The sequence below is a fragment of the Python bivittatus genome, unplaced genomic scaffold, assembly GCF_059951505.1.
Source record: "Python bivittatus isolate LINGU-HERP-01145 unplaced genomic scaffold, Pbiv_v1 ctg000850_np1212, whole genome shotgun sequence".
NCBI lineage: Eukaryota > Metazoa > Chordata > Lepidosauria > Squamata > Pythonidae > Python > Python bivittatus.
The window spans coordinates 21,195,667-21,220,023 of record NW_028277112.1 but is presented as its reverse complement, the minus strand read 5'-3'; the positions used below and the strand labels follow the sequence as shown (position 1 = coordinate 21,220,023).

General features: G+C 39.2%; 1 protein-coding gene across 5 annotated transcripts in view; it reads left to right on the top strand.

The window, feature by feature from the left end:
* The window catches only part of EPB41L4A (erythrocyte membrane protein band 4.1 like 4A), a 121,061-nt gene that overhangs the window by 85,098 nt on the left and 11,606 nt on the right, over positions 1 to 24,357 (top strand). For 4 of the 5 annotated variants that reach the window (XR_015793880.1, XM_088130349.1, XM_088130351.1 and 1 more), the window contains 5 exons: positions 6,448 to 6,569; positions 14,889 to 14,976; positions 17,251 to 17,334; positions 22,571 to 22,681; positions 23,720 to 23,797. Coding sequence is in view for 4 of the 5 variants with exons in the window: in XM_088130349.1 (XP_087986475.1) it covers positions 6,448 to 6,569; positions 14,889 to 14,976; positions 17,251 to 17,334; positions 22,571 to 22,681; positions 23,720 to 23,797 (483 nt within the window). In the remaining variant the exon portion in view is untranslated. Of the gene's footprint in view, positions 1 to 6,447; positions 6,570 to 14,888; positions 14,977 to 17,250; positions 17,335 to 20,094; positions 20,631 to 22,570; positions 22,682 to 23,719; positions 23,798 to 24,357 lie in introns of those variants that run through there. The other variant, XM_088130352.1, reaches the window with a different exon arrangement.

Here is a 24,357-nt window from a genome sequence, read left to right as displayed (position 1 = left end):
TACTTGTCAACCTGAGAAGGAAACAAAAAGACATAATTTTTTTTAATAGGAGAGGCCCTTATAAGCCATAGTGAATGGATGTGATTTAGCAGTATTGACATGCAGAGCTTCTGGCAAGTTTGTGTTCCTTCCTGAAAATGGCTTATATTTGTAGCAAGTGCAAGCTTATACCAGTGCTTGAGGAGGAAAAAGTACAAGAAGAATGAAGCAATAAGTAGTGACACTATAAGGGAGGATTAGGATTTGACCTTTATTGGGCCAATTTAACCTTTATTGGGGTAATTTAACCTTCGTTGGGCTAATAAAACAAGAACAAATAGTGGAAACAGCTCTCCACAAGGGACAAACCCAGTGAACCAAAGTGACAACCAAAAACTAGAGCTGGAGAAGTTATTGTACACCACTGAAACTTACTGTCTGGGAGCATGAACCATGGTTGTGATGGAACAGAAGTTAGTACAATTTCTCAACTCTACTGACAGATATCCCTCCCTGCTAATATATGTGGGGACAAAGCAAAAATGTGGGGCTAAGGCTGGTCACAGTGGCCTATTTCAGATTTAACAGCTTTTAGAAGGAAGCTGAAGAACTCTCCTCCTCCTCTTCCTCCTCCTCTCTCTTTCTCTCTCTCATACATGCACATACACACACACATACACCATGGGGTTGGTACAATTAAAGTAACAAGCAAAGCAGATAATTGAAAAAATAGGTATGGCAGTGTGGCCTATTGGGAAACACTAATTAAAGTGCTCCCTGGACACTTGTTAATACATTTTAAACTAAACAATAATATCCTTTTTTAAAAAATGGAATTAAGGGATGTCAAGTCTAATTCATGCTTGATAACTCAGGTTTAAATCAAATAGAATACAAATGAAAAATGTATGTGACAAATTATATATGTGTTACCCATGATGTATGGTAATGTACCTAAGTCTAAAGAATGTTTCAGTACTTAGGAGAAATCCAAACTTTGCTTCTTGGCTCTCTGTCGGCGTTCTATGGGTAAAAGAGAACTTGCCCCTGCCAAGCATATTCATAGGAGTCTCAGTAATTGCAGAGTATTTTTGTTCTTTTCTGGGTTTTTTTCCTTCTTTTTTTTTACATGCATTGTAATTGCTGATTAGTTGTTAGATAAATCCACCTGGATGTTTTTCAGTCATTCTATGGTAGATGTTGTGGCAACTGGGAATTATTGCTTAAAAAAAAAGTCAGTTTTTATAAGATGGATTCAAGAACAAAACTTGGCAAATCCTTGAGTTTGTTTTGTTGAAACAGAAAAATTGTTATCAGATCAGATATGCAACAATAGGGGGAAAAGCACATATTAGCAGTAAAATGTCTCTTGTTCTAAAACATTTTGTTAAAGTAATTTCAGAACATATTGCTTATCATTTGAATTCTTAAATTCTAGTGTAAGTTTTCCTTACATTAAGAGTCTGAATCTTGGATCTGGTTACTATAATTGACATTCATTTTACTAACTGTAATTGGTTGTATGTGGGGCTAAATATAGCTTGTGCAGAATGTGGAGGTCTGTTTGCTGTATCTGGTGTGAACACACTAACCTGTACTGAAGCAACTATACTTCTTGACTATTAGCCACTTAGTCAAGCTCAAGGTTTTGTTTTTGGCATGTAAGGATATCTAATAGATTGCTATTCCAGGCCTGTTTTGTTTTGTTTTGTTTTTACATGCCTGATTTGTGTACCTGGTCTTAGACCAGGGGTTTAAACTTGCAGGCTGTAGGTGGCTCTTCAGCTCACTTTCTGTGGCCCACAGAGCCTTAGTTTGCTGATTGCTTGCTCCAGTGATTTGAAGATTTTGGGGGGGGGGGGGGTAGAAGGGGTTGGTCAGATAGGTAGACTACCCCTTTCTTCTCCCTGGGTTTGCATTCCCTCAGCTCTTCTAGAACAAGTCTCTGGCAGGTGCGGGAAGCTTTTGAAAGGTGAGCCAGGCTGCCCAGCATCATCAGCTGGGGGGTTCTGCTTCTGTATTCAGCCACCAGACTAGAGAAAGTCTGGCTAGCAGAGGTTGGAGAGAGAGGAGAAGGTGGTCACCACCGCCATCATATTCTGCTCCCTTCTGATGTGAAGCTGCAGGTACTGTCAGTAGCTTTACTGTTGAGAAAGCCAGAAGCAATGGCAGTGGCAGGCACTTCCCTACTCAGTCACAAGTGGAAGAAAGAGGTGAAATCACAATGAATCCTCTGTGTTGGGTTGGCAGCAGTACGTTTTCATGCATGGCAGATATGGGTCACTTTGGCTGAATGCCTCTCCAGGTTCTCTTCCACCTACACCTTGGCAAAGAACAGCTGGGAGGAAGAGCAAAAAGCATCATACTTTGGTCCCCTTCCTTTACCCATTTCACACTTGAGCCTTACAGGAAAAAAGCCATCCTATGAAAAAGTGCCCCCCTCCCCCAGAGAAAGGAAAAAAGAAGAGGAAATTTGCGGCAACATCTCAAGCAACCTTCCCAATGGCTGGATTATGGAAGGGGTGGACTGGGACCAGTGGATTTGTCCTGGTGAAAGGTACCTCAATGTAGGTTGGAGTTGATGAAAGGAGCTGGTCAGATGGGCAGGTTGTTTCTGCAGTGCAAGAACTGGAAAGAACCTATTTGAGGCCAAAATTGAGGTTAAGGAAGCAAAAGGACTGGTGATGGGTAGAAATAATCTGCTTGTTCCTGTTACAAGACAGTGGGGAGAGGGGAAATAAATGTGCCTTTCTTGGAAACCGAAGTTTCCCTTTGGGGGTCTGTCTGCAGCTGATAGCCTACAGCCTTTCTGGTGGTGCTGAGCTACCATAGCCAGCACCCCCCACCCTTGGCCAGACTGGTTGGAGCTGCTGGAAGTTACAATTCTTCACCATAAGGAACTTCTTAGACTATAGATGTAAATGTGATTATTAAAAGTAAATGTGATTATTAAAAGTAAATGATAATTTAGCGTTGTGGCCCCTGGGTTAATGAACTAGTCCTTGTGCAGTCCTTGTGATCTGAGGTTGATCCCCATGTCTTAGACAGTCATCTGAAAATAATGCACAGTGGCCCTTTTTTCAGTAGAATTTCTTTGGAAATCTGCTTAGTATGCGGAAGGTGCTCACTATAATGTGTCTTAAGTGACTGCTAAAGGCCTATCCTTTTACCCAGGCCTTCCCTGTCCGAATTTTGTATAAATGCTTTCTTTCCCTCTTTTCCCACTTTATAGATTTTTTTTTCAGTTAAATGCTTTGTATACCATTTTGAGATGTACTAGGCACCATACAAATGAATTAAATAATAAATTAAAACAGAAAAATAAGAAAATACAGTAATTATTGATGGCTGTTTCTTTTCCCTTCTTCCTTTTAAAAATTTGTCTTGAAAATATTGAAGGGTTGACCTAATCCAAAACTACCTCACTGGACAGGATCAATTTTGTTTCTACTTTTTTTTTTAAAGTATAGTAAGCATGTTGTCTCTCCTTTATTATTTATGGATTAGATATTATACCACTATTGAATCTGAATATGAGTATATATTGCAACAAAGTAGGCACTTGAAATTGTTTAATTGTTTAGTTAACCCTTAATATTACTTTTAAATTGGATAAATACACTAAATTGGATGAATACACCATTATAGAAGTAAATGATAATATAGATTGGTATGATTTAGTGGAATCTCTGTATATTTTATTCCAGTTTTTGTTGTTGTTAGTGAAGCAGCACTTTCTTTGTATAGTTTTTACAAAGTAAAATTAGTATAGGAAATAAATAAATAAATAGGAAAGGGCACTCACAAGAATGATTTCTGTAGTTGGCCCTAACAAAAGAGGCATTTTGTGTCAATTCTCTGATAACTTCCTTAGGAAAAGTAACAAATGGGGGGGGGGAGTAAAAGCATTAGCCAAATATATGAAGTTTTTGAACAGAATTATGAATAATATTGTGCAGCCAGCTCTATAAACAGGAATATTGGGACTTTAATTATGTATCCCTAGAGAAAGGAGTTTAGATCAGCTACTATTCAAGTGAAGCTGTCAAGGGCACCTTTAACCAGAAGTTTAAGGTAACACTTACTAATGAGCAGAGAAGTCCTTTGGAGTGGGAGATGGAGAATCCAGGGTGAGAGAACTCTCCAGTAAGGTAGCAGGTTTTATTTTTATTACATCTTCCCTGATTCAGAAGTTTATTTTGTTATAAACAGGTTCCCTCTCATTGATTCAAATGCCAAAAATAAAAATAAAAAATGATTCCATTACTAGGTCTGGCATAGCTTTCTGTTGTTCCAGAACCATGTCAGAGGAACAGAGGACTTTGGATCCTATGGAGCCCTTTTCTCTCCCAGCATGCTCCCTTTGTATTCTTTTTAGCATCTCAGGTCTACCATAGCTATATGTTTATCCATAGACACACAAATAAAGCTTCTAAAGTCAAATCACCATTTCTGAAGGCAGATTTCTATATCCTAAAAAAAAGAGGATCTTTGAAAACATTCCTCTGAGACACTCTCATGGAGATCTCAGTGTATCACCCTACATTAATTATTAGGAACTGGGAGTTATGGGTGGCATCAGCAGTTTGTCTTTCAGAATGAAGAGGAGCTGCACCTGCTGATATTGTATATCTTTTTGCCCAGCTGGATGGCAGTACCTAGGTAACCTTGACTGATCTTGGTAGGCTGGACTAGGAAGTCAAGGAAACATCTTGGAAGAAGGCAACAACAAACCATTTTTCTATTGGTGCCAAGAAAACTACATAGTAATTGCTTTATTCATTTATTTGGGCTCCAAGATCACCGCAGACGGAGACTGCAGCCATGAAATTAAAAGACGCTTGCTCCTTGGGAGGAAAGCTATGGCAAACCTAGATAGCATATTAAAAAGCAGAGACATCACCTTGCCAAGAAAAATCCGCATAGTCAAAGCTATAGTTTTTCCAGTAGTAATGTATGGCTGTGAGAGCTGGACCATAAAGAAGGCTGAGCACCGAAGAATTGATGCCTTTGAACTGTGGTGCTGGAGAAGACTCTTAAGAGTCCCCTGGACTGCTAGGAGGTCAAACCAGTCAATCTTAAAGGAAATCAACCCTGATTGCTCATTGGAAGGATTGATACTTAAGCTCAAGCTCAGATACTTTGGTCACCTAATGCGAAGAGAGGACTCTTTGGAAAAGACCCTGATGCTGGGAAAGATTGAAGGCAAAAGGAAGAGAGAACGGCAGAGGATGAGATGGTTAGATAGCATCACTGAAGCAATGAGCATGAAACTGAGCAAACTCAGGGAGGCAGTGAAGGACAGGAAGGCCTGACGTAATATGGTTCATGGGGTCACGAAGAGTCGGACACGACTTAACGACTGAACAACAATTTCTTTAGTCTGCTTTGCAACATGTTCATGTGGATACATAGTTGGGTTTATAGTTGCCCCTAGAAAGGAAAGCAAGGTAAGGGCAAAGTACTGTGAGAAACCAGGTTTGAATGTGATGAAAATAAATTGCACTGATTGTGAAATTCACTCAGCAAGTTTCCTAGGGTAGATAAGTGGTTTCTACTGTTGGCAGCAGTCATGGTTTAGAATTCACCATACTAGTGATCTGCTTGCACTTACAGCTTGTGGTTCTGAGTCTGTGTGTCAGATTTTAGATGAACTTGAAGAGAGGCTTTTACCAAGGGACCAATTGTGGCATGAGCAACTAAGTTCAAGATCAGGTGTTGGATTAAATAATATCAGGTGTTGGATTAAATAAGTGAGACGGGTTGAGATTATTTCTTGGGCCTGAGAGGTTGACTAGGATGAAAGCGCCTTTTGTATAACAGTTATACAAATGAGCTTGTGGAGGACAATTGATTGCACTGAAGATGGATAACTTTAGTCTAAAGGCACTTCAAAGGCACCTTGTTCCATAAAGCCTAATTACTTGGTTGGGTTTTAAAAGCTGTACAGTAGTTAAAATCTTGTATTCTCAAAATTTACAGGCAAGGCAAGCTCAGTGGCAGAATAATCTGGTATTTCTAGTTGGTAAGGGATGGCAGTGAAGTCTCAATAATTTTTTTTTCCAGGAATTATTGTTGGGAAATAGCTTATTTTATTTCTTTTCCTTCAAGAATAAAAATACTTGATAGAAAAATACTTTTGAAAATGTTGTTATGGGCATAGCTAGTTGAGAAAAAGGAAAGGCTAAAGAAGCACAAAATATAAAATCAGTGTGCTTTTTCAGTACTATGTACATCGTATGGTGGAAATGTGAAAGAGATGGAGGTACTTTGTGTCAATCTGGGAAACTGTGAGAGTAACAAAGTATTATAATGGCATATTTTTTATTTTATTTGCTTGGCTCTCAGTGATACTTAGTAGTAAACTTTTAATTCAGCTAAAATGCCCCTCCCCAACTAGGGATACATTTCAGTGTTTTACTTCGTAGTTTTCATTGACTTACATATATTATTTGTTGCATTTTCTAGTGGGAAGACAGCTATGCAAATGAATAAAGACATTTCTATCCAGCTTCCTCGACCTAACCAAACAGTTGAAAGAAGTCGTAGTAAGACGTATCCAAAAAGAACATCAAAAGCACAACAGTTTGGTAAGAAATGTTAGAGCTCCTGTTTGAATCAGAAACTCAGTGAAAGGTAACTGTAGAGAAAAAGCTAAGAAATAAAATAAATCTTGTTGGATCAAATATAAAATCGGAAATAATTGACTTTCTGAAATCTCTGTGAATTCTCATTCAGACCATGCTGAATTTTCAGCACATGAAATTTGTAGGCACTTCTGAATGAGAGCCTCTGGATTTAGCAGTTACATGGGGGCTACTGACCTGCCTTCTCTTTAGTGCTGAGTTATTACTATCTCTGTTCTTACTAATCAGGTTAGAGCTGGTCTACACAATCAGTGGCCCAGTGAATCAAATACACTCTTATGTTTTATACTGTGGCATAATCTTGATAGTCACCAGATGGCAAACTAAAAATGATCACCACCCTGATAGATTGACATATTGGCTTCATTGGTCATAAATAGTGCCCACTGACTAGTCAGACCTATTCAGTATCTGCATTTTTGCATATTAAAACAACATCAGTCTCACACTTGTCTAAAGCATAGGCCTTCTTTTATATAGGGTTCCAGGTTGCTGGAAATTTGTGAAATATGAAAGATTTTAAAATTTTACGCCAGTGGCGTAAAACTAAACCATCTTCACAGTATAGAGAATTATACAGACCTTCCATGTGTTTTCAACAACAGCAAAGCTTTCTGTTGTGATAAATAATCTGCTGGATTTTAAACCACTCTAGCATAAATGTCCAATCTTACTTTTTAATTGTACTGATACCCTGCCTTCAAGATGGTGATCATGGGCTTGCTCCTTATTTATACTCTGTGATATGGGTTAGACTGAGAAAATTGGCCCAAAGTTTTTAAGTGAAGTATATAGTCAAGCATGAACTTGAGACCGTGGATTTTCTGATTCCCATCTAGCATTCCAATCATTTCTTCACAATGGCAATATTATTTGGCTGATGCTATTTAGTACTTACTAAAATGATATATGCCTTCCACTGAAAGTAACCGAGTATAGAATCCACTTAGTTTATTTAGCCATTATAGTTCCATTATGAACTATGAATGGAAATGGGGTCTTACACACTTTTTACTGATATGTACAAGTAGAGCTTATTGGTCAGCTAAACCTAATGAGAAGTTTTCCTTGGGAAGTTCAAGTCAGCTCTGTTGCATGAGATATATATCAACTTAATGGAGTACATATATTTTATTAATGTGTTAGATGTTTTAAAAATGGTACAGTAAGACTACTTTCGATCTACCTTGTAGAATATATATGCCATTCAGTTCTTGGTGAAACTTCAGTTCTTAACAGATCTTTGACAAGTGATTCTCAGTCTTGTAATATCCTTATTTGTAGTGGTTGTTTCATATTTAATTATTTAAAATAAATCATAGTCCTTTGGATCCTCTCCAATTTCTTAGTACTGACAATATGTAATTTATAAATTGTAGCCATTTATAAATTAAACCACAAATATTTACATAAATATATGGAAAATACTTTTTTGCAGCCACTTACAGTAATTTATAACCATGGAAGTGAGAAAAGGATATCGCGTCTTTGAATGAATTCTGTAAGGGCTCTTCTTTTCTAATACTTAACCTTTATCAAGCCATAAAGAAAATAAAGCCTGTTCTTTATGCTATTTAAGATGTCTCATTTACCAAATTCTTTTATTTTTGTACTTACTGAAACAATATTTGTCTTCTACTGAAAGTAGTAGAGAATTGAATCCATTTAGTTGTTTTTGCCATTTAGTGTATTCTGTGAATGTTTTGCTAAAATATGAAATTAAAGCTGATTTCTATCTGTAGAGCTACTCCAGATGATTGACTGTAATTCCCCTCACTTCTGATGAATGGTTCTGTTGGCTGAGCTTTTTGGGAGTTGGAATCCAGCTATATCTAGAGGGCAAAAATTTGTCTAGCCCAGCACTACAGAATCATTTTAGTTTTTTTTTTAAAGAAACTAGTGATGTTATTCAAAGACCCCAAGCTAAAATAACATAATTTATTAAATTTTTAAAGTACTATACATTTATTTTCCTTTTCTATGGAATAAAATCAAGCATGTCTGTGTACACAGAATTTATAATATGTTTGATTCTATTATGTATCTAAAGAAATTAATACTAGTATTTACTATTTTTATTCAGTATGAGCTTGTATTTAAATGCAGTGTAAGTCCTATTTTACAGGGAAATAATTTTCTAAAACTGAGGTTGATAAATAGGAGCTGAGAGAGAAAAAAGTAAGACAAAATAAAGCAATCTGATGTCAGGAATAAAATGTGTGGGATACAAATTCTTTAAATTTGTAGGACTTCTGGAGGAAGAAATGGCGGATTACAGACAGCTCCGTGAAAAGTGGAGCCAACGACTGTGGCGAAGAACAAAGAGCCGGTGAATAGACTGGTTCTTTGAACTTCTCCGGACAAGGAGAGAACTTGAGATCACCCACAAGTGCCCTAGACAGGTGCTCCTTGTGAGGAGATTGCAAGATAGCGCTCTTTGGTGGGTTTAGAGCTCTGGGAGATGAGGCAGTAGCCATCTTGCTCAAACTGCAGTTGGCACCTTGAAAGGACACTAAGCTCACATACTTGCTTTTCTAGTCACTTTCAGAAATTGCTTGTTAACTGCTTTTCAGCTATTAGAAACCTTTGTATTGACAAGTTTGAAAACACCAGGTGAGTTTCCCTTCAATCCTTAGCAAAAGAAAGTTTTAACTACAAGTTTAAGAACTTTAAAAAATGGGGGGGGGGGCGGAATAAGCAGCAAAAGGGTGATTAAAAGTTTGATTTTAAAAAGTTACAAATGGACTAAAGGCCCAGATAAATTTGAAGTAAGTTGTTGGAATTGATTATAAAGAATCCTTCTGATGGCAAAATGCTTTTGTTTTGATTTAAAAAAAAACATAAATTTTAAAAATTGGACACTAGAGGGAACTAAAGATTACAATTAAAGGAGAAGAACATATGAACTCAACTTAAAATTACAGAGTGGAGCAAAATATTCTAGCATTGGACATATTGAAGGATATTTTTGAAAAATGGACTCAGAAGATAATAGTGTCAATAGAGACATCTGCCTCTATGGAGAGACTGTGTCTAAAAGATGTTATGGAAGAGGAACAAGTTTTACCTGATAAGATTGAGACTGAGTTGAAAGTGGATTTATAAATGACAGGCTACAAGAATGACATGGAAAAAGATGTTTAACTGGACATGCAAAAGAAACTGGCTGATGTTTTAATAATTAAAAGGGATATACAAACAATAAACCAAGAGAGTGACTTGGATAATTTTCCTATATTGCAATTATAAAAGAGGCTTGTTAAAGTTTTGAAGAATCTCACAAGAAGGGACAAAGAAGCAATGAAAAGAAATCGAATTCTACAACATTATTTGAATGGACTAAAGATTAAGATTATTGGAAGTAAAAGGAAGAAATATAAAGTTGGTTTATTTGATCAAGGTTAATATAGCTATGTTGTTATTTCTGGTAATCCTTAACAGGCCTTTGGTGACAGCAGGACTGAAATGATGCTTTATGGATTTTTTTTTTAATAGATAAGAGATGGGATATGGGAAGAAGAGATCATTTGTTGTATTTTAAGAGGAGGTGATAAGTTACTAAAATTGTTTATATTTGTGATAAAGGTTGGAAGTCACTTCTTTCAGGTGCTTGGCAGCCCATCCGCACTTATGACCCCAAGGGTGCTTCAACTCTCCCCACCGACCTATCTCCCTCCCCATCTCTGCCCTTTGGCCACCCTCCTCGGCAGCAGCACTAGGGCAGAAGTAGAGGCCCGGTGTCATGGCCCAGGCTCTGGACTCAGATTCTGAATCTGAATCTGACCCTGAAAAAGCTGCTCCAGCTGAGCCTGAGTCAACCTCAGGAGAGAGAAAACCAGGAATCACATGAGGCTGATCAAACACAGGCACCACTTGAGCAGCTGGAGAAGTCAGATGAAGATGATGTAAGGCCTCTCAGCCCTTGCACCTAACAAATAGAGAAGAGAGCAGAGCGGCAAAGGTCTGTTAGGCTCCTCGCCAAGCAAGGGAGTAAATCTCCTGATTAGTGACAGCTGGCTGCAGCTTTATTTAAGAAGCAGCTCTGATCCACGCTCTCTTTGCTGGAAACAACGTGTGACTCTGGCTCTTGTGTTAACATTCCTGCAAATTCTATTTGTGTTTGAAACCTTGAACCTCTGACCTCTGGACTGGCTAACAACCTTGACCTGGCTCTCAGAACCTTGGATTTGGACTACTCTTCTATGCACTCTTATTTAGAAAGTAAGCTCTTCAGGCAAGCCTCAGTTTTGTTTACATTCCTTGGTTCACTGCTATCTTTTCAGCCTTCTAGTAAAATTGCTAAACTCCACAGCAACTGTATGTGAGTGTGTGTGGTTGGAACCTGAAGCAGGACATCCAAGGCTTTCAGCATTCTCAGCTGGCCTCTACTTTAGCCCCAGTGCCACCTCAAGCCCTGTGCTGCGGCCAGTTACTCCTGCCACAGCGCAAAGCCCCTGCAGGCCCTGCTGTGCCCAGCTGACTTTAGCTGCCTTCATCTGGCTGCTGACAAGGTGTGCCTGGCCCAGCCCTATGTGAGGCAGCTGCTGCCTGTGCCAGGCCTTCTTCCCAAGGCCACTCACGCCATTCTCCAAATAGCACGCACCCCATTCTCACTATGCTTTGGAAGGCCTCAGAAGGCTTTCTTAAGCATCATGAGAACAGGGCGTGCTATTTGGAGCATGGCGAGCATGCTGTTCTCGTGATGCTTGGAAAGGTCTCAAAAGCTTTCCAAAGACTGAGGAGTGCCGCTTTGCAGGGTGGCCAAAAGGGCAGAGATGGGGGGGAGTAGAAGAGGAGGCAGAAGAGGCAGTCCCTTAACCTTACCAAGGATCAGGGCTTGGAGAGATCAAGCTTGGAATGGCTTGGATTGGGGTTGGTCCTCACCTAATGACTGGTGGGATTCAGTTAACAACAGCAAGAGGGAGTGCTGGGATTGCCATTGCTAAGCAATGCAGTCACGTTTCGCCTAATGACCGTGTTGCTTAGCAATGGAAATTCCGGTCCCAATTACTGTCATAACTCAAGGACTACCTATATTCCTTTGCTCAACTGTTTGTTGTATCCAAGTAGTTAACCTAAAGGCAGTGGTGGTATTGTTAACTAATTTTTCTAGACCAAGAATTAACAGACTTAAGCCTTGCAGGATCCACTGTGAGTTTCATTAGAATTCTGAGGTCTGTCAACAAAAACCATGACAATCCGAGAGACTGAGACTAAGAATTAAGGGACATTGGTGCATTGGTATATGTCCTCAGTCCAGGGATTTATGATTACTATAGGAACCAAACTTTTTTTAAACCCTTTTTATGATGGTTGGGAGGACTTTTTAAATTCATTGCTGCTATTAGACCATTGGGAATCAGAAATCCTTGTCAGTCTATGTAGAGATTTATGAATAGATCTTGATCTACCTTCTGCCCATTACTGCTTTAAACTTTGAGGAATTGGGAAGCTGAAGAGAAAATGGGCAAATTTCACACTGAGATAACTTTTTTCAGCTTATTGCTTTGGTCCATAAGTGACTCTCTTTTCCACATCACATTATAGTAATGGCATAAAATGAATGAATGAATGAATGAATTCCAGAAGGTTCTGGTTTCTGAAGGTGTGATATTTACTGAAGCATAGAACCCAACTCCATTTCACAAAACCTATATGCTGCAATTTTGTATTTGTAATCAGGCTCTTGAAATGGCACTACAGGTAGTTCTCGCTTAACAACAGTAATTCAGACCACAATTTCCATCGCTAAGGGATTAGGTTGTAAAGCACGACATCATGTGATCACATTGCTTAGTGACAGCAATCCTGGCTGTCCCCGTTGCCATTGTTAAGCAAGGGTAGCGAGTCATTAAGCAAGGACCTTTTTACAGCTTCCTGCCAGCCTCCCACAAGCAAAGTCAGTGGGGAAGCCAGCAGGAAGTTGCAAGTCTTAGGGTGGCTTGCAAGTAGGCTGGCGGGCAGATAACTTGCTGCTGTGGCACAGTGTGGTTGGGTAGGGGGTGACTGCTGCCAGATGTGGGAGGGTGTGCTGGTGGCTGTCACAGCACCACAGAAGCATGGCCAGGCGGGTGTGCGCTACAGAGTGCGGGGGGGAGTGCTTTGGGCAGCTGTGTGCTACAGAGTACGATATCCTGGGGGCTGTAGCCAGGCTCGTTGGGAGAAAAAGCAGGAGTGGGATGCTTCTGGTATGGAAAGTCACAAATGGCGATCACATGACCATGGGATGCTGCAACTGTCCTAAGTGCAAGCTGGTTGCCAAGCACCTGGATCGCAATCATGTGACTGCGGGGGTATTGGGGTGGCCAGAACTCAGTCATAAGTACCACTCATTCAGCACTGTCATAACTTTGAATGGTCACTGAACAAATGGTTGTTAACCAAGGACTACCTGTACTTTTCCAGATTGAATAGGTTTCTAATTTTAAAACCCTTTAATTTGACTTCCTTTCGGTAAAAAAAAAAAAAAATGAAAAGCACCTAATTTGTATTTTGCTTTTTGGATGATAATACAACAGCAGCCGTTATTTAGGTGCAGCTTCTTTTTTCATTTGTATGATAGTAGGTATATTCCTATAGCTGGTAATACTGTATTTTTAAATGATGACCATTTATACATAATGTTTAACCTTTTTACTATCAAAGTGGGCACCTGGTGACATGGGCTAATGCAGAGTAATGTAACAGCAAAATGGCTGAATTTTGTCAACACCAAAAGGAGGAAAAGAATAAAGAATCTCTCAAGTGATCTGGCCAGCTAGTTGGCTGTTCTAAAGTTAGGTCAATCACTGTTTGAGCATAATGTGAGTAGCTGGGTTGGTGGGGCTAAGTACTTTCTTTATTAAGCAAAGTTAATTTTTTTTTTAAATTAAGTTTTAAGAAAACAAATAGAACTTACACAAGTTTGTGTATGCTGTTTGTGCCAGGGTGCCCCTCTATAGAGCTGTAGCTAATCAATACATATAAGCATTACATTTTCCTCCATCACAAAACCTCTTAGCGCAGTTTTCTTTTCCAACCAATAATCAAGCTTGGGTTTTCATATTGGGCTAAGCCAAATTGTTTCATTGTAGCTTAGCATTTTGTACAAACACAGGCAATTAAATAAACTATGGCTTAGGTGATGCATTAAAAATAGCCACTTTCTGGCTTTGGACTGCCTTGATTTCTACTTTTAGGATTGTTTTGTTTTTTATTTGATAGTTTTGGAGATTTACATACTTCTGCAAATCTTGGACTCTGTGTATTAATACCTTCCTTGATTATTATTATTTATTTATTGAAATTTATTGGCTGCCCAACTCCACTGAACTCTATTTCTGTTGCCACTCCATCTGATACTGGTTTTAGTATCTGTGGGGGTTTTAGTAATTAATCAGTTTGGACACTTACCTACCAAATGTCTTATCCTTATCCTTATCCTACTTTCTACCTAATTTCTGGAAATTTATGTACACCTTTTTCGTACACGTGCCTCATTGAAATGACTCTGGCTTTTTACTAAATGACTTTTTAAAACTATATCAAGTGAAGTCCTTTTCTTAATGACCCAGAAATGTAGGCAACCTGATACCTTCTAAATATCTTGAGCTATAGTGGGAACTTACCTGGGAGATTCATTCTGACAATAGAAGGATGTTTTAGTGCTATATTAGCAACTCTGCTAAATACAGCTTGCTGCTGCTTGTTATACAGCGTAGCTGTGTTGTGAATTATTTCAGCACAATAATTCTGGAGCACAAGCTCCAGAACATTACCATGTGCTAAGCTTTAAGGAGTGTGGAACATTATGCACATAAAAACCTTCTACATGGTGTTTACAATTATGTGTTCGGATACTTTTTAAAATCTACTTCAAATCTTTACATATTCAGTTATCATGTCATCTTTCTCCTATTGTTATAATGCTGAAGTGTTTGGTTTATAGATGCTACTTTCCTGTTGGAAGGATTGTTTCTTATTTGAGGAATGGAAAAGATTATGTTGTATAAGAATACTGACTATTTTAGTTTTTTTTCTATTGAAGTATTATATAATAGCAGAGAAAAAGCTATCTTTGCTGGTATTTTTGAAATATCAATATTTTAGGTTTTAATTGAGAAACCATTGTGCTGGCTATTTTGAGATCATTGCATAACAAACAAGTAACAGTTGTGGTCTTCAGAGATAAAGACATTAAATAAAAATATACAGAAAAGATATACCCCAAAGTGCAAGAGAATGCTAACAATTTCTAACAGTAGATATTTTCTTTCATTTCAGGATCACATTGTACAAACCAGGTTATTACATACAGAGAAACTGGGGAAATTGAAGGAACCAAAATTATTGCTCCATCACCAATTAAAAGGTAATGATAAAAGAAGTGAAAAACCTTGATATCATCAGCACCTGGGAAACTAAAGAAAAAAAATTATGACCTGTTGATCTCTTTTTAACAAGAAAGAACTAGATGTTAGGCTTAGCATATAGATTTTGTTTGGATTTAGAAAATCTGTGGGTTTTTTTAATAGACATACTGGATGCTTGTGAATAAAACTAAAATAATTATCTTAATTATAATCAGCAAAATAAGAGTTATGGTATAGTCACAGAATTAATGCAGAAGAAATGGGATGAAGGGTTGTTTTTTTTCATTTACTATGTCAATTCCTAGGGTCGCTAATTTGTAAAACAGTTGGCAATCTTTGTATATACTTTATAATGAAGTCACAAATCACATTTCTAAATGCAACCATAGAATTTCACAGTTATTTCTCTAAGTAAATAATTCTTTGGGAATTGGGTTTGGCTGAAGATCATTTGGGGCTTTCAGCATGATATATAATATTCTGGAATGATATAAGAGCAAGAATGAGAGAATTTATGTTTGATTTCAGGGAGGGTGCCTGGCAAAATTATATCAGAAGTAGAAAAACCTCCATTCAGTTTAGGAAAAAAATAGTTAGAAAATAGAATAGGTCCAAGTCAAGGTATGATGGAGAAAGAGTACAGGTGGTTCTCTCTGCCTTGAAGGAGGGGGTGGCATGCCCTCTCTTCAAAAAGCAGTGACTAGACCAAACAGTGCTGGATGTTTTTTGTCCAATCTCCAACCTTCTTCCCTTTTTAATGAAGGTTATTGAGAAAGTGGTCTGACTGCATCTCCAGAGTCCCTGGAGGAAGTGGATTATCAGGACCTTTTTCAGTTGGGTTTCAGACCGGGACACAGTATGGAGCCGGCATTGATTGCACTTGTCAATGACATCTGGAGAGCCAGAACAATGGTGGTGTGACTGTCTTGGTTCTCTCAGCAACCTTCAGGACCATTGATCATGGTTATCCTTCTGGACTCCTTGTGGGGATTAGCATAAGAAACACAGTGTTGTGATAGTTCTTTTTCTGCAGTTGGTTCCATTGGTATTGAGAGGGAGAGGGAGATCCAGCCTGGGTCTAACTTGTGAAAAGTCACAGAGCTCAGTGCTCTCACCCCTCCTGTTTAACATCTACATGAAGAGATTTGGGGTCCACCTGGACTCAGCTCCTGTTCAAAGGCAGGTGACAGCTGTGGCCAAAAGATCTTTGCCTAGATTCATATGGAGTGCCATTTGTGTCATTTCCTAACCAAGTATCCCTTCTCACAGTCACATACCTTAGTCACTTCATTTGTGAACTATTGCAATGTACTCTACATGGAGGTGCCCTTGATAACCACTTGGAAGCTGCAGCTGGTCCAGAATGTAGTACCACAGGCAGTTATGGGTACATCTGAGTATACTGATGTAACAGCTCTGCTGTGTGAGCTGCACTGGTTACCAGTAAGCTTCTGGAGGTGGTTCAAGGTATTGGGTGTGATCTATAAAGCTCTGATATTTTTGATCTGATACTTTTTATTCATCCATGGACATCCATGTTTGCGTGAGTTTTGTATCACTTGGAAACTCTGGGCAATAGAACTTTCCTTCATTATTAGCAAGGTCGTCAGTGTCAATGTCATCTTGCGTTTTGTGCAGAAACTTTTGTTTTAAGTTTCACCTATGTATTTTTCCTGGGGAGATTCAGTGATGACTGTGGGATTTCTCTCCACCCACATGCTGGGTTAGAGGGGAGGATGCTAGGTAAAGGCACCTAGAATCTAGTGAAGCCTGGCTTGATAAGAGGGAATTGCCTGAATGAATAGACTTATACTTACAGAGAGGATAAAGCTATTTCAGTCAGTTTTTTGCTGTTTCTGCTTATCTGTCTATGGATGCACAACTTAGTGCAAGATGCCTGAGTTGTCTAGATTGGATTATACTTATGTAGCCTATTGTGTGGAAGAGAATATCTGCTCACCCAGTCTATCCCACATCATCAAAATCCTGAAAGAATACGACGACAGAGTTTTCAGAAATGACTTAAATGCATTAAAAACTTACATGTAGAATAGACAGATTGCATAGGGTGTTCTTTTTCACTGATGTACAGTATAGAAAAGCGGATAATATACTGTATCACTTGAACCTTTCCAGTGACTTAGTCCCCAAAAAGTACTTCATCATGAACATTTCCTAGAAATAATTGTTTGAGCTTGTGGTGTGACATTTATGCTTACTTATTTACAAAAGTTGATAGTTCTAAATTGAATTTATTTTTTTATGCTTACCAGTTTTAAAAAGTCAAGAAATGAAACCAGCCCAGAAACTCAAAGAAATAAAACCAGTGCACCATGGGAAGAAAACTGTCCTCAGAGGTAAGCCTGTACTTAGAATAGAATGTACACATGGTATCAGAAGTGATGTATTTGCAGGCATCAGTGTGCTGTAATTCTAACTCACAATCTGCTTAGCTTAACCATTGGTTGTGGGTGTGCACCCATACTAAATCCAAGCTTGAAAGCATTGCTTGATGTTAGTTGACAGGTCCCGATTTGCTTCAGCCCATTGTTGACTGAACCTAGAAACAAAATCACTTTTTCCTTGCTTCTGCATTGTCCAGTTTCTCAGGTTTAAACCGCTCTTGAATTTCCTCAAACAACAATCTCTGGCATTCTTCCTGGCAATGAGTCTTTAGCAACACAACTCCTCCCTTATCTAGAGTTCTTCCCATACCAGAGTGCCTATATCTTTTGCTGTTGTTTTTGCAAGGAGAAAGGGGTGGGGGGGGAAATCCTATGTCATTATATAATCTCAGTAAGCATTGTGTTTTAAATAGGATTTCCTGATGGTTGCACCCATGTAATGCAAAATTCTGAAATTCTCTGAAGAGAATAAAAGATTAATACTGAAGATAGATTATTTATGGTTCCACTAATCCCCACCCCAGTTAATTTTTTTTTTTCATTTCTACTGCTGGATGAGTTCCCTGCAGTTAGTTTTGATTAAGAAAAGAAGCTTAGCTTATGCAAAGAAGTGCCTGTGGTTAACAGAATTTGGATGCCATCTACACACTGACAGAGCAAAAACAATCCACATTTTATAACAAATCATGATTATTGCAAACATGGTTTCTTGAACTATTCACAATCTTTGTTAAACAAGGCTTGGTTTAGTGTTACAGCCAAAGGCATGTTAGCTAAATGTTGATGACACAATAGAAAATGGAAACAAGATATAAATTTCTTAGGAGACAGGTAAGATGGTCTGGTACCCCCATCTCTTTAAGAATTTGCCACAGTTTGTTGTGATCCACACAATCGAAGGCTTTTGCATAGTCAATGAAGCAGAAGTAGATGTTTTTCTGGAACTCTCGTGCTTTCTCCATGATCCAGCAAATGTTGGCGATTTGATCTCTAGTTCCTCTGCCTCTTTGAAACCCAGCTTGTACATCCGGTAGTTCTCAGTTCACGTACTGCTGAAGCCTAGCTTGTAGGTTTTTGAGCATAACCTTGCTAGCATGTGAAATGAGTGCAATTGTGCAATAGTTCGAGCATTCTTTGGCATTGCCCTTCTTTGGAATTGGAACGTAAACTGACCTTTTCCAATCCCGTGGCCACTGTTGCGTTTTCCAAACTTGTTAGCATATTGAGTGCAGCACTTTAACAGCATCATCTTTTAGTATTTTAAATAACTCAGCTGGAATACTGTCATCTCCACTAGCTTTGTTGTTAGCAATACTTCCTAAGGCCCACTTGATTTCACTCTCTAGGATGTCTGGCTCAAGGTCAGTGACCACACCACCATGGACATCAGGGACATTAAGATCTTTCTTGTATAGTTCTTCTGTGTATTCTTGCCACCTCTTCTTAATCTCTTCTGCTTCTGTTAGGTCCCTGCCTTTTTTGTCCTTTATCATCCCCATCTTTGCACTAAACGTTCCTTTGATATCTCCAATTTTCTTGAAGAGATCTCTAGTCTTCCCCATTCTATTGTTTTCCTCGATTTCTTTGCATTGTTCATTTAAGAAGGCCTTCTTATTTCTCCTTGCTATTCTCTGGAAATCTGCATTCAGTTGCTTATATCTTTCTCTTTCACCCTTGCTTTTCACATTCCTTCTTTCCACAGCTATTTGTAAAGCCTCATCAGATAGCCATTTTGCTTTCTTGCATTTCTTTTTCTTTGGGATGGTTTTAGTTGCTGCCTCCTGTACAATGTTACAGACCTCCATCCATAGTTCTTCAGGCACTCTGTCTACCAAATCTAATTCTCTAAATCTATTCATCACCTTCACTGTGTACTCACAAGGAATATGATCTAAGTCATACCTGAGTGGTCTAGTGGTTTTCCCTACATTCTTCAATTTAAGCCTAAATTTTGCAGTAAGAAGCTCATGATCTGAGCCACAGTCAGCTCCTGGTCTTGTTTTTGCTGTCTGTATAGAGCTTCTCCATCTTTGGCTGCAAAGTACAGTATATAATCAGTTTGGTTTCGGTATTGACCATCTGGTGATGTCCATGTGTAGAGTCGTCTCTTGTGTTGTTGGAAAAGAGTGTTTGCTATGACTAGCTTGTTCTCTTGACAGAACTCTAATAGCCTTTGCCCTGCTTCATTTTGTACTCCAAGGCCAAACTTGCCTGTTATTCCAATTACTCCTTGACTTCCTACTTTAGCATTCCAGTCCCCTCTGATGAAAAGGACATCTTTTTTTGGTGCTAGTTCTAGAAGGTGTTGTAGGTCTTCATAGAACCGGTCAACTTCAGCTTCTTCGGCGTCAGCGGTTGGGGCATAGATTTGGATTACTGTGGTGTTGAATGGTTTGCCTTGGATACGCACTGAGATCATTCTGTAGTTTTTGAGGTTGTACCCCATTACTGCCTTTCCCACTCTCTTATTGACTATGAGTGCAACTCCATTTCTTCTAAGGGTTTCTTGCCCACAGTAGTAGATATAATGGTCACCTGAATTAAATTCACCCATTCCCGTCCATTTCAATTCGCTGATTCCCAAGATGTCAATGTTCAATCTTGTCATCTCATGTTTGACCACATCCAGCTTGCCTTGGTTCATAGATCTTACATTCCAGGTACCTATACAATATTGTTCTTTACAGCATTGGACCTTCTTTTCACTTCCAGATACATCCACACTGAACATCCTTTCGGCTTTGGCCCAGCCGCTTCACTCTTTCTGGAGCTACTTGGAATTGCCCTCCGCTCTTCCCCAGTAGCATATTGGACACCTTCCGACCTGAGGGGCTCATCTTCCGGCATCATATCTTTTAGCCTTTTAACATTGTCCATGGGGTTTTCTTGGCAAGGATACTGGAGTGGGTTGCCATTTCCTTCTCCAGTGGACCACATTTTGTCAGAATTCTCTGTCATGACCTGTCCATCTTGGGTGGCCCTGCACAGTATAGCTCATGGCTTCACTGAATTACGCAAGCCCCTTCACCACGACAAGGCAGTGATCCATGAAGGGGGCATTTCAAATAGCCTTTCTCAAATATTATTTCATGAATCCATCTGTTAGTTGCAATTTTTTCTTGTCCTATTACCATTAATAATTATGGGAAACTGCCCTAATGAAAACTAACTGTAAGAAGAATATGCAAATTGTTAAGTCTATTATCTCTGCATACAGTGGGGCAAAAAAGTATTTAGTCAGCCACCAATTGTGCAAGTTCTCCCACTTAAAAAGATGAGAGAGGCCTGTAATTTTCACCATAGGTATACCTCAACTATGAGAGACAAAATGGGGGGGAAAATCCAGAAAATCACACATTGTCTGATTTTTAAAGAATTTATTTGCAAATCATGGTGGAAAATAAGTATTTGGTCAATATCAAAAGTTCATCTCAATACTTTGTTATATATCCTTTGTTGGCAATGACAGAGGTCAAATGTTTTCTGTAACTCTTCACAAGGTTTTCACACATTGTTGCTGGTATTTTGGCCCATTCCTCCATGCAGATGTCCTCTAGAGCAGTGATGTTTTGGGGCTGTCGCTGGGCAACACGGACTTTCAACTCCCTCCAAAGGTTTTCCATGGGGTTGAGATCTGGAGACTGGCTAGGCCACTCCAGGACCTTGAAATGCTTCTTATGAAGCCACTCCTTCGTTGCCTGGGCAGTGTGTTTGGGATCATTGTCATGCTGAAAGACCCAGCCACGTTTCATCTTCAGTGCCCTTGCTGATGGAAGGAGGTGTTCACTCAAAATCTCACGATACATGGCCCCATTCATTCTTTCCTTTACACGGATCAGTCATCCTGGTCCCTTTGCAGAAAAACAGCCCCAAAGCATGATGTTTCCACCCCCATGCTTCACAGTAGGTATGGTGTTCTTTGGATGCAACTCAGCATTCTCTCTCCTCCAAACACAATGAGTTGAGTTTAGACCAAAACGTTCTACTTTGGTTTCATCTGACCATATGACATTCTCCCAATCCTCTTCTGGATCATCCAGATGCTCTCTAGCAAACTTCAGACAGGCCCAGACATGTACTGGCTTAAGCAGGGGGACACATCTGGCACTGCAGGATTTGAGTCCCTGGCAGCATAGTGTGTTACTGATGGTAGCCTTTGTTACTTTGGTCCCAGCTCTCTGCAGGTCATTCACTAGGTCCCCCCGTGTGGTTCTGGGATTTTTGCTCACCGTTCTTGTGATCATTTTGACCCCACAGGGTGAGATCTTGCATGGAGCCCCAGATCGAGGGAGATTATCAGTGGTCTTGTATGTCTTCCATTTTCTAATTATTGCTCCCACAGTTGATTTCTTCACACCAAGCTACTTGCCTATTGCAGATTCAGTCTTCCCAGCCTGGTGCAGGTCTACAATTTTGTTTCTGGTGTCCTTCAACAGCTCTTTGGTCTTGGCCATAGCGGAGTTTGGAGTGTGACTGTTTGAGGTTGTGGACAGGTGTCTTTTATACTGATAACAAGGTCCAACAGGTGCCATTACTACAGGTAACGAGTGGAGGACAGAGGAGCCTCTTAAAGAAGTAGTTACAGGTCTGTGAGAGCCAGACATCTTGCTTGTTTGTAGGTGACCAAATACTTATTTTCCACCATGATTTGCAAATAAATTCTTTAAAAATCAGACAATGTGATTTTCTGGATTTTTCCCCCCATTTTGTCTCTCATAGTTGAGGTATACCTATGATGAAAATTACAGGCCTCTCTCATCTTTTTAAGTGGGAGAACTTGCACAATTGGTGGCTGACTAAATACTTTTTTGCCCCACTGTAGATGGGCAGGAATGGTGAGAGTTTATTTTTTTTAGTATTATGTGGAAGACCTGTAATCCAATGCTATTCTTAATGAAAAATTTCTTCTGGCATGTTGTGTGAATTTGGAAATATCTTTAATGTTCTGTGTTCAAAACTCCCTGCATAAATATTTTTTGTTGAAGAGTTCAGTGCAGTGTATTCATTTCCCCAAAGCAGAATCACCATCCTCAACTTGACTCTGCACTTTTTAAAAAGCGTATCTGTCCGGACAGAAAATAGTAGTATTTTCTGTCCATAAAGTAATCGTAAAAAACCTAAATGTGCTGTGATAGCCACTGTAAAATGGTGTGTCTGCTCTTTTCTTCTTCTTCTTCTTTGACCCTAGTGGGCTTTATAATTCTCCCAGTGACCGAACTAGATCACCAAAGTTTCCTCATTCACGACGACACCCTTCAGGCGGAAGTGAAAATGAACCTGCACAGCCATTCCGAAGAAGGTGGGAGCTAACTCTAAATTTTCCATGGCTATTGTACAGGCTTCTTTAATTGTGATGTTGATGATTTACTTTTTCTTTCTACTCCCTTCCTAATGCAAATTTATGGTTTCTTTCTCTTTGGCTCTATTTTGGCTCTTTTTTTCTGTAGACTGACATCAGCTATGTTTGCTAACAAGGTGAATGAAAATGGAAATTTTCCAAGGCACCTAATTTGTGCATATGTAGACTTTTGGTAACCAGGGGAGTGCAACTTTAATAATACTGAAAGTGAATTAATAATGATAATGATAACTGTTACTGTTTCATAGGGAAAAACCTCCCCATTGTCTTCTTTTTCAAATATATAAGTTTGACATACTTATGCACTCTACATGGGGCTGCCCTTGAAAAGTATCCGGAATCTTCTGCTGGTGCAAAATGCAGTGGCACAAGCAGTTATGTGTGCTCCTAGGAGGACATGTGTTACAGCTCTGCTCGGTTTGAGCAGCACTGGCTACCAGTTTGCTTCCGGGTACAATACAGGTTGCTGGTTTTGACCTTTAAAGCTCTACATGGCATGGGGCCAGGTTATTTGAGGGACTGCTTCTCCCCAGTTATATTTACCTGTCCCATCACATCCAGCAGGAGAGGCATGTTGCAGGTCCCATCTGCTAAGGAGTTCCATCTGACATGACCTAGGAGATAAGCCTGTTCTGCCATGGCACCCACCCTTTGGAATATCATCCTCTCTGATATGAGGTTGGCCTCAACCCTTACGTCCTTCGGAAAGCCTTCAAAACATTTTTTCATCAGGCCTGGGGATCCCCAGGCAGCAGGGAGCCCACTGTTGGCTGTACCACACATAGCATTCTGATTTTAACCCTCTTGCAATCTTGTTCTTATTTAAGTTTAATTATTTAAATGATTTTATAATGTTTTAATTGTGGATTTTATCATCACCTTGTGTGAGATGGGCTGCCATATAAATTTGATTGATAAATAATAAATAATTCCATGTTTTATTTTTTGTCAGTGTCATACTGCCTTTCTCCTTTTTAGATCACGATCCCGTTGCAATACCAGCAGTGGTAGTGAATCAGAAAATTCTAATAGAGAACATCGGAAGAAGAGACACAGGTGATTAAAAAATTATGCACATATTTTGAACCAAATGCATATTGTATTTAATTTACAGATTATGGTGTAAATGCAAAACTGCTTCTATGAATGATATTTTCCTGGCTGGTTAATTTTCCTTTGAAAAAATAGGGAGACTGTATTTCTGCTCCTATATTAGAAGCAGTCCAGAATTATGAATAACTTAGAGTCTGAATGTTCCCCATGAGCATTATGATTATTTTCATCTTTGGAGAAAAATTTGCCTTTTCCCCAGAGTTTTCATTTAGAAACCCACGGACGAAAGCCGCTTGCAGCCTGGTCAGGCAAGGCAAAAGGATTAAATCTATCCAGGCTCCAACTGACTTCATTTATTAAAGAAGTAAACAAAAAGAATTCAGAAACGATCAATTGCTTTTTAAAACAATCAGCCAGAAACGTTTGTACATTTAATAAAACCTGAATCTTTAAAATATCTTACCAAGGCAGTTTTTAGGGAAGTAACCCCGTACACAGGCTGATTCTTTGCCTGCAGTTTAAAGACAAAATCCAGAGGCCACTTTTTTTGGTGGTGGGGAGGC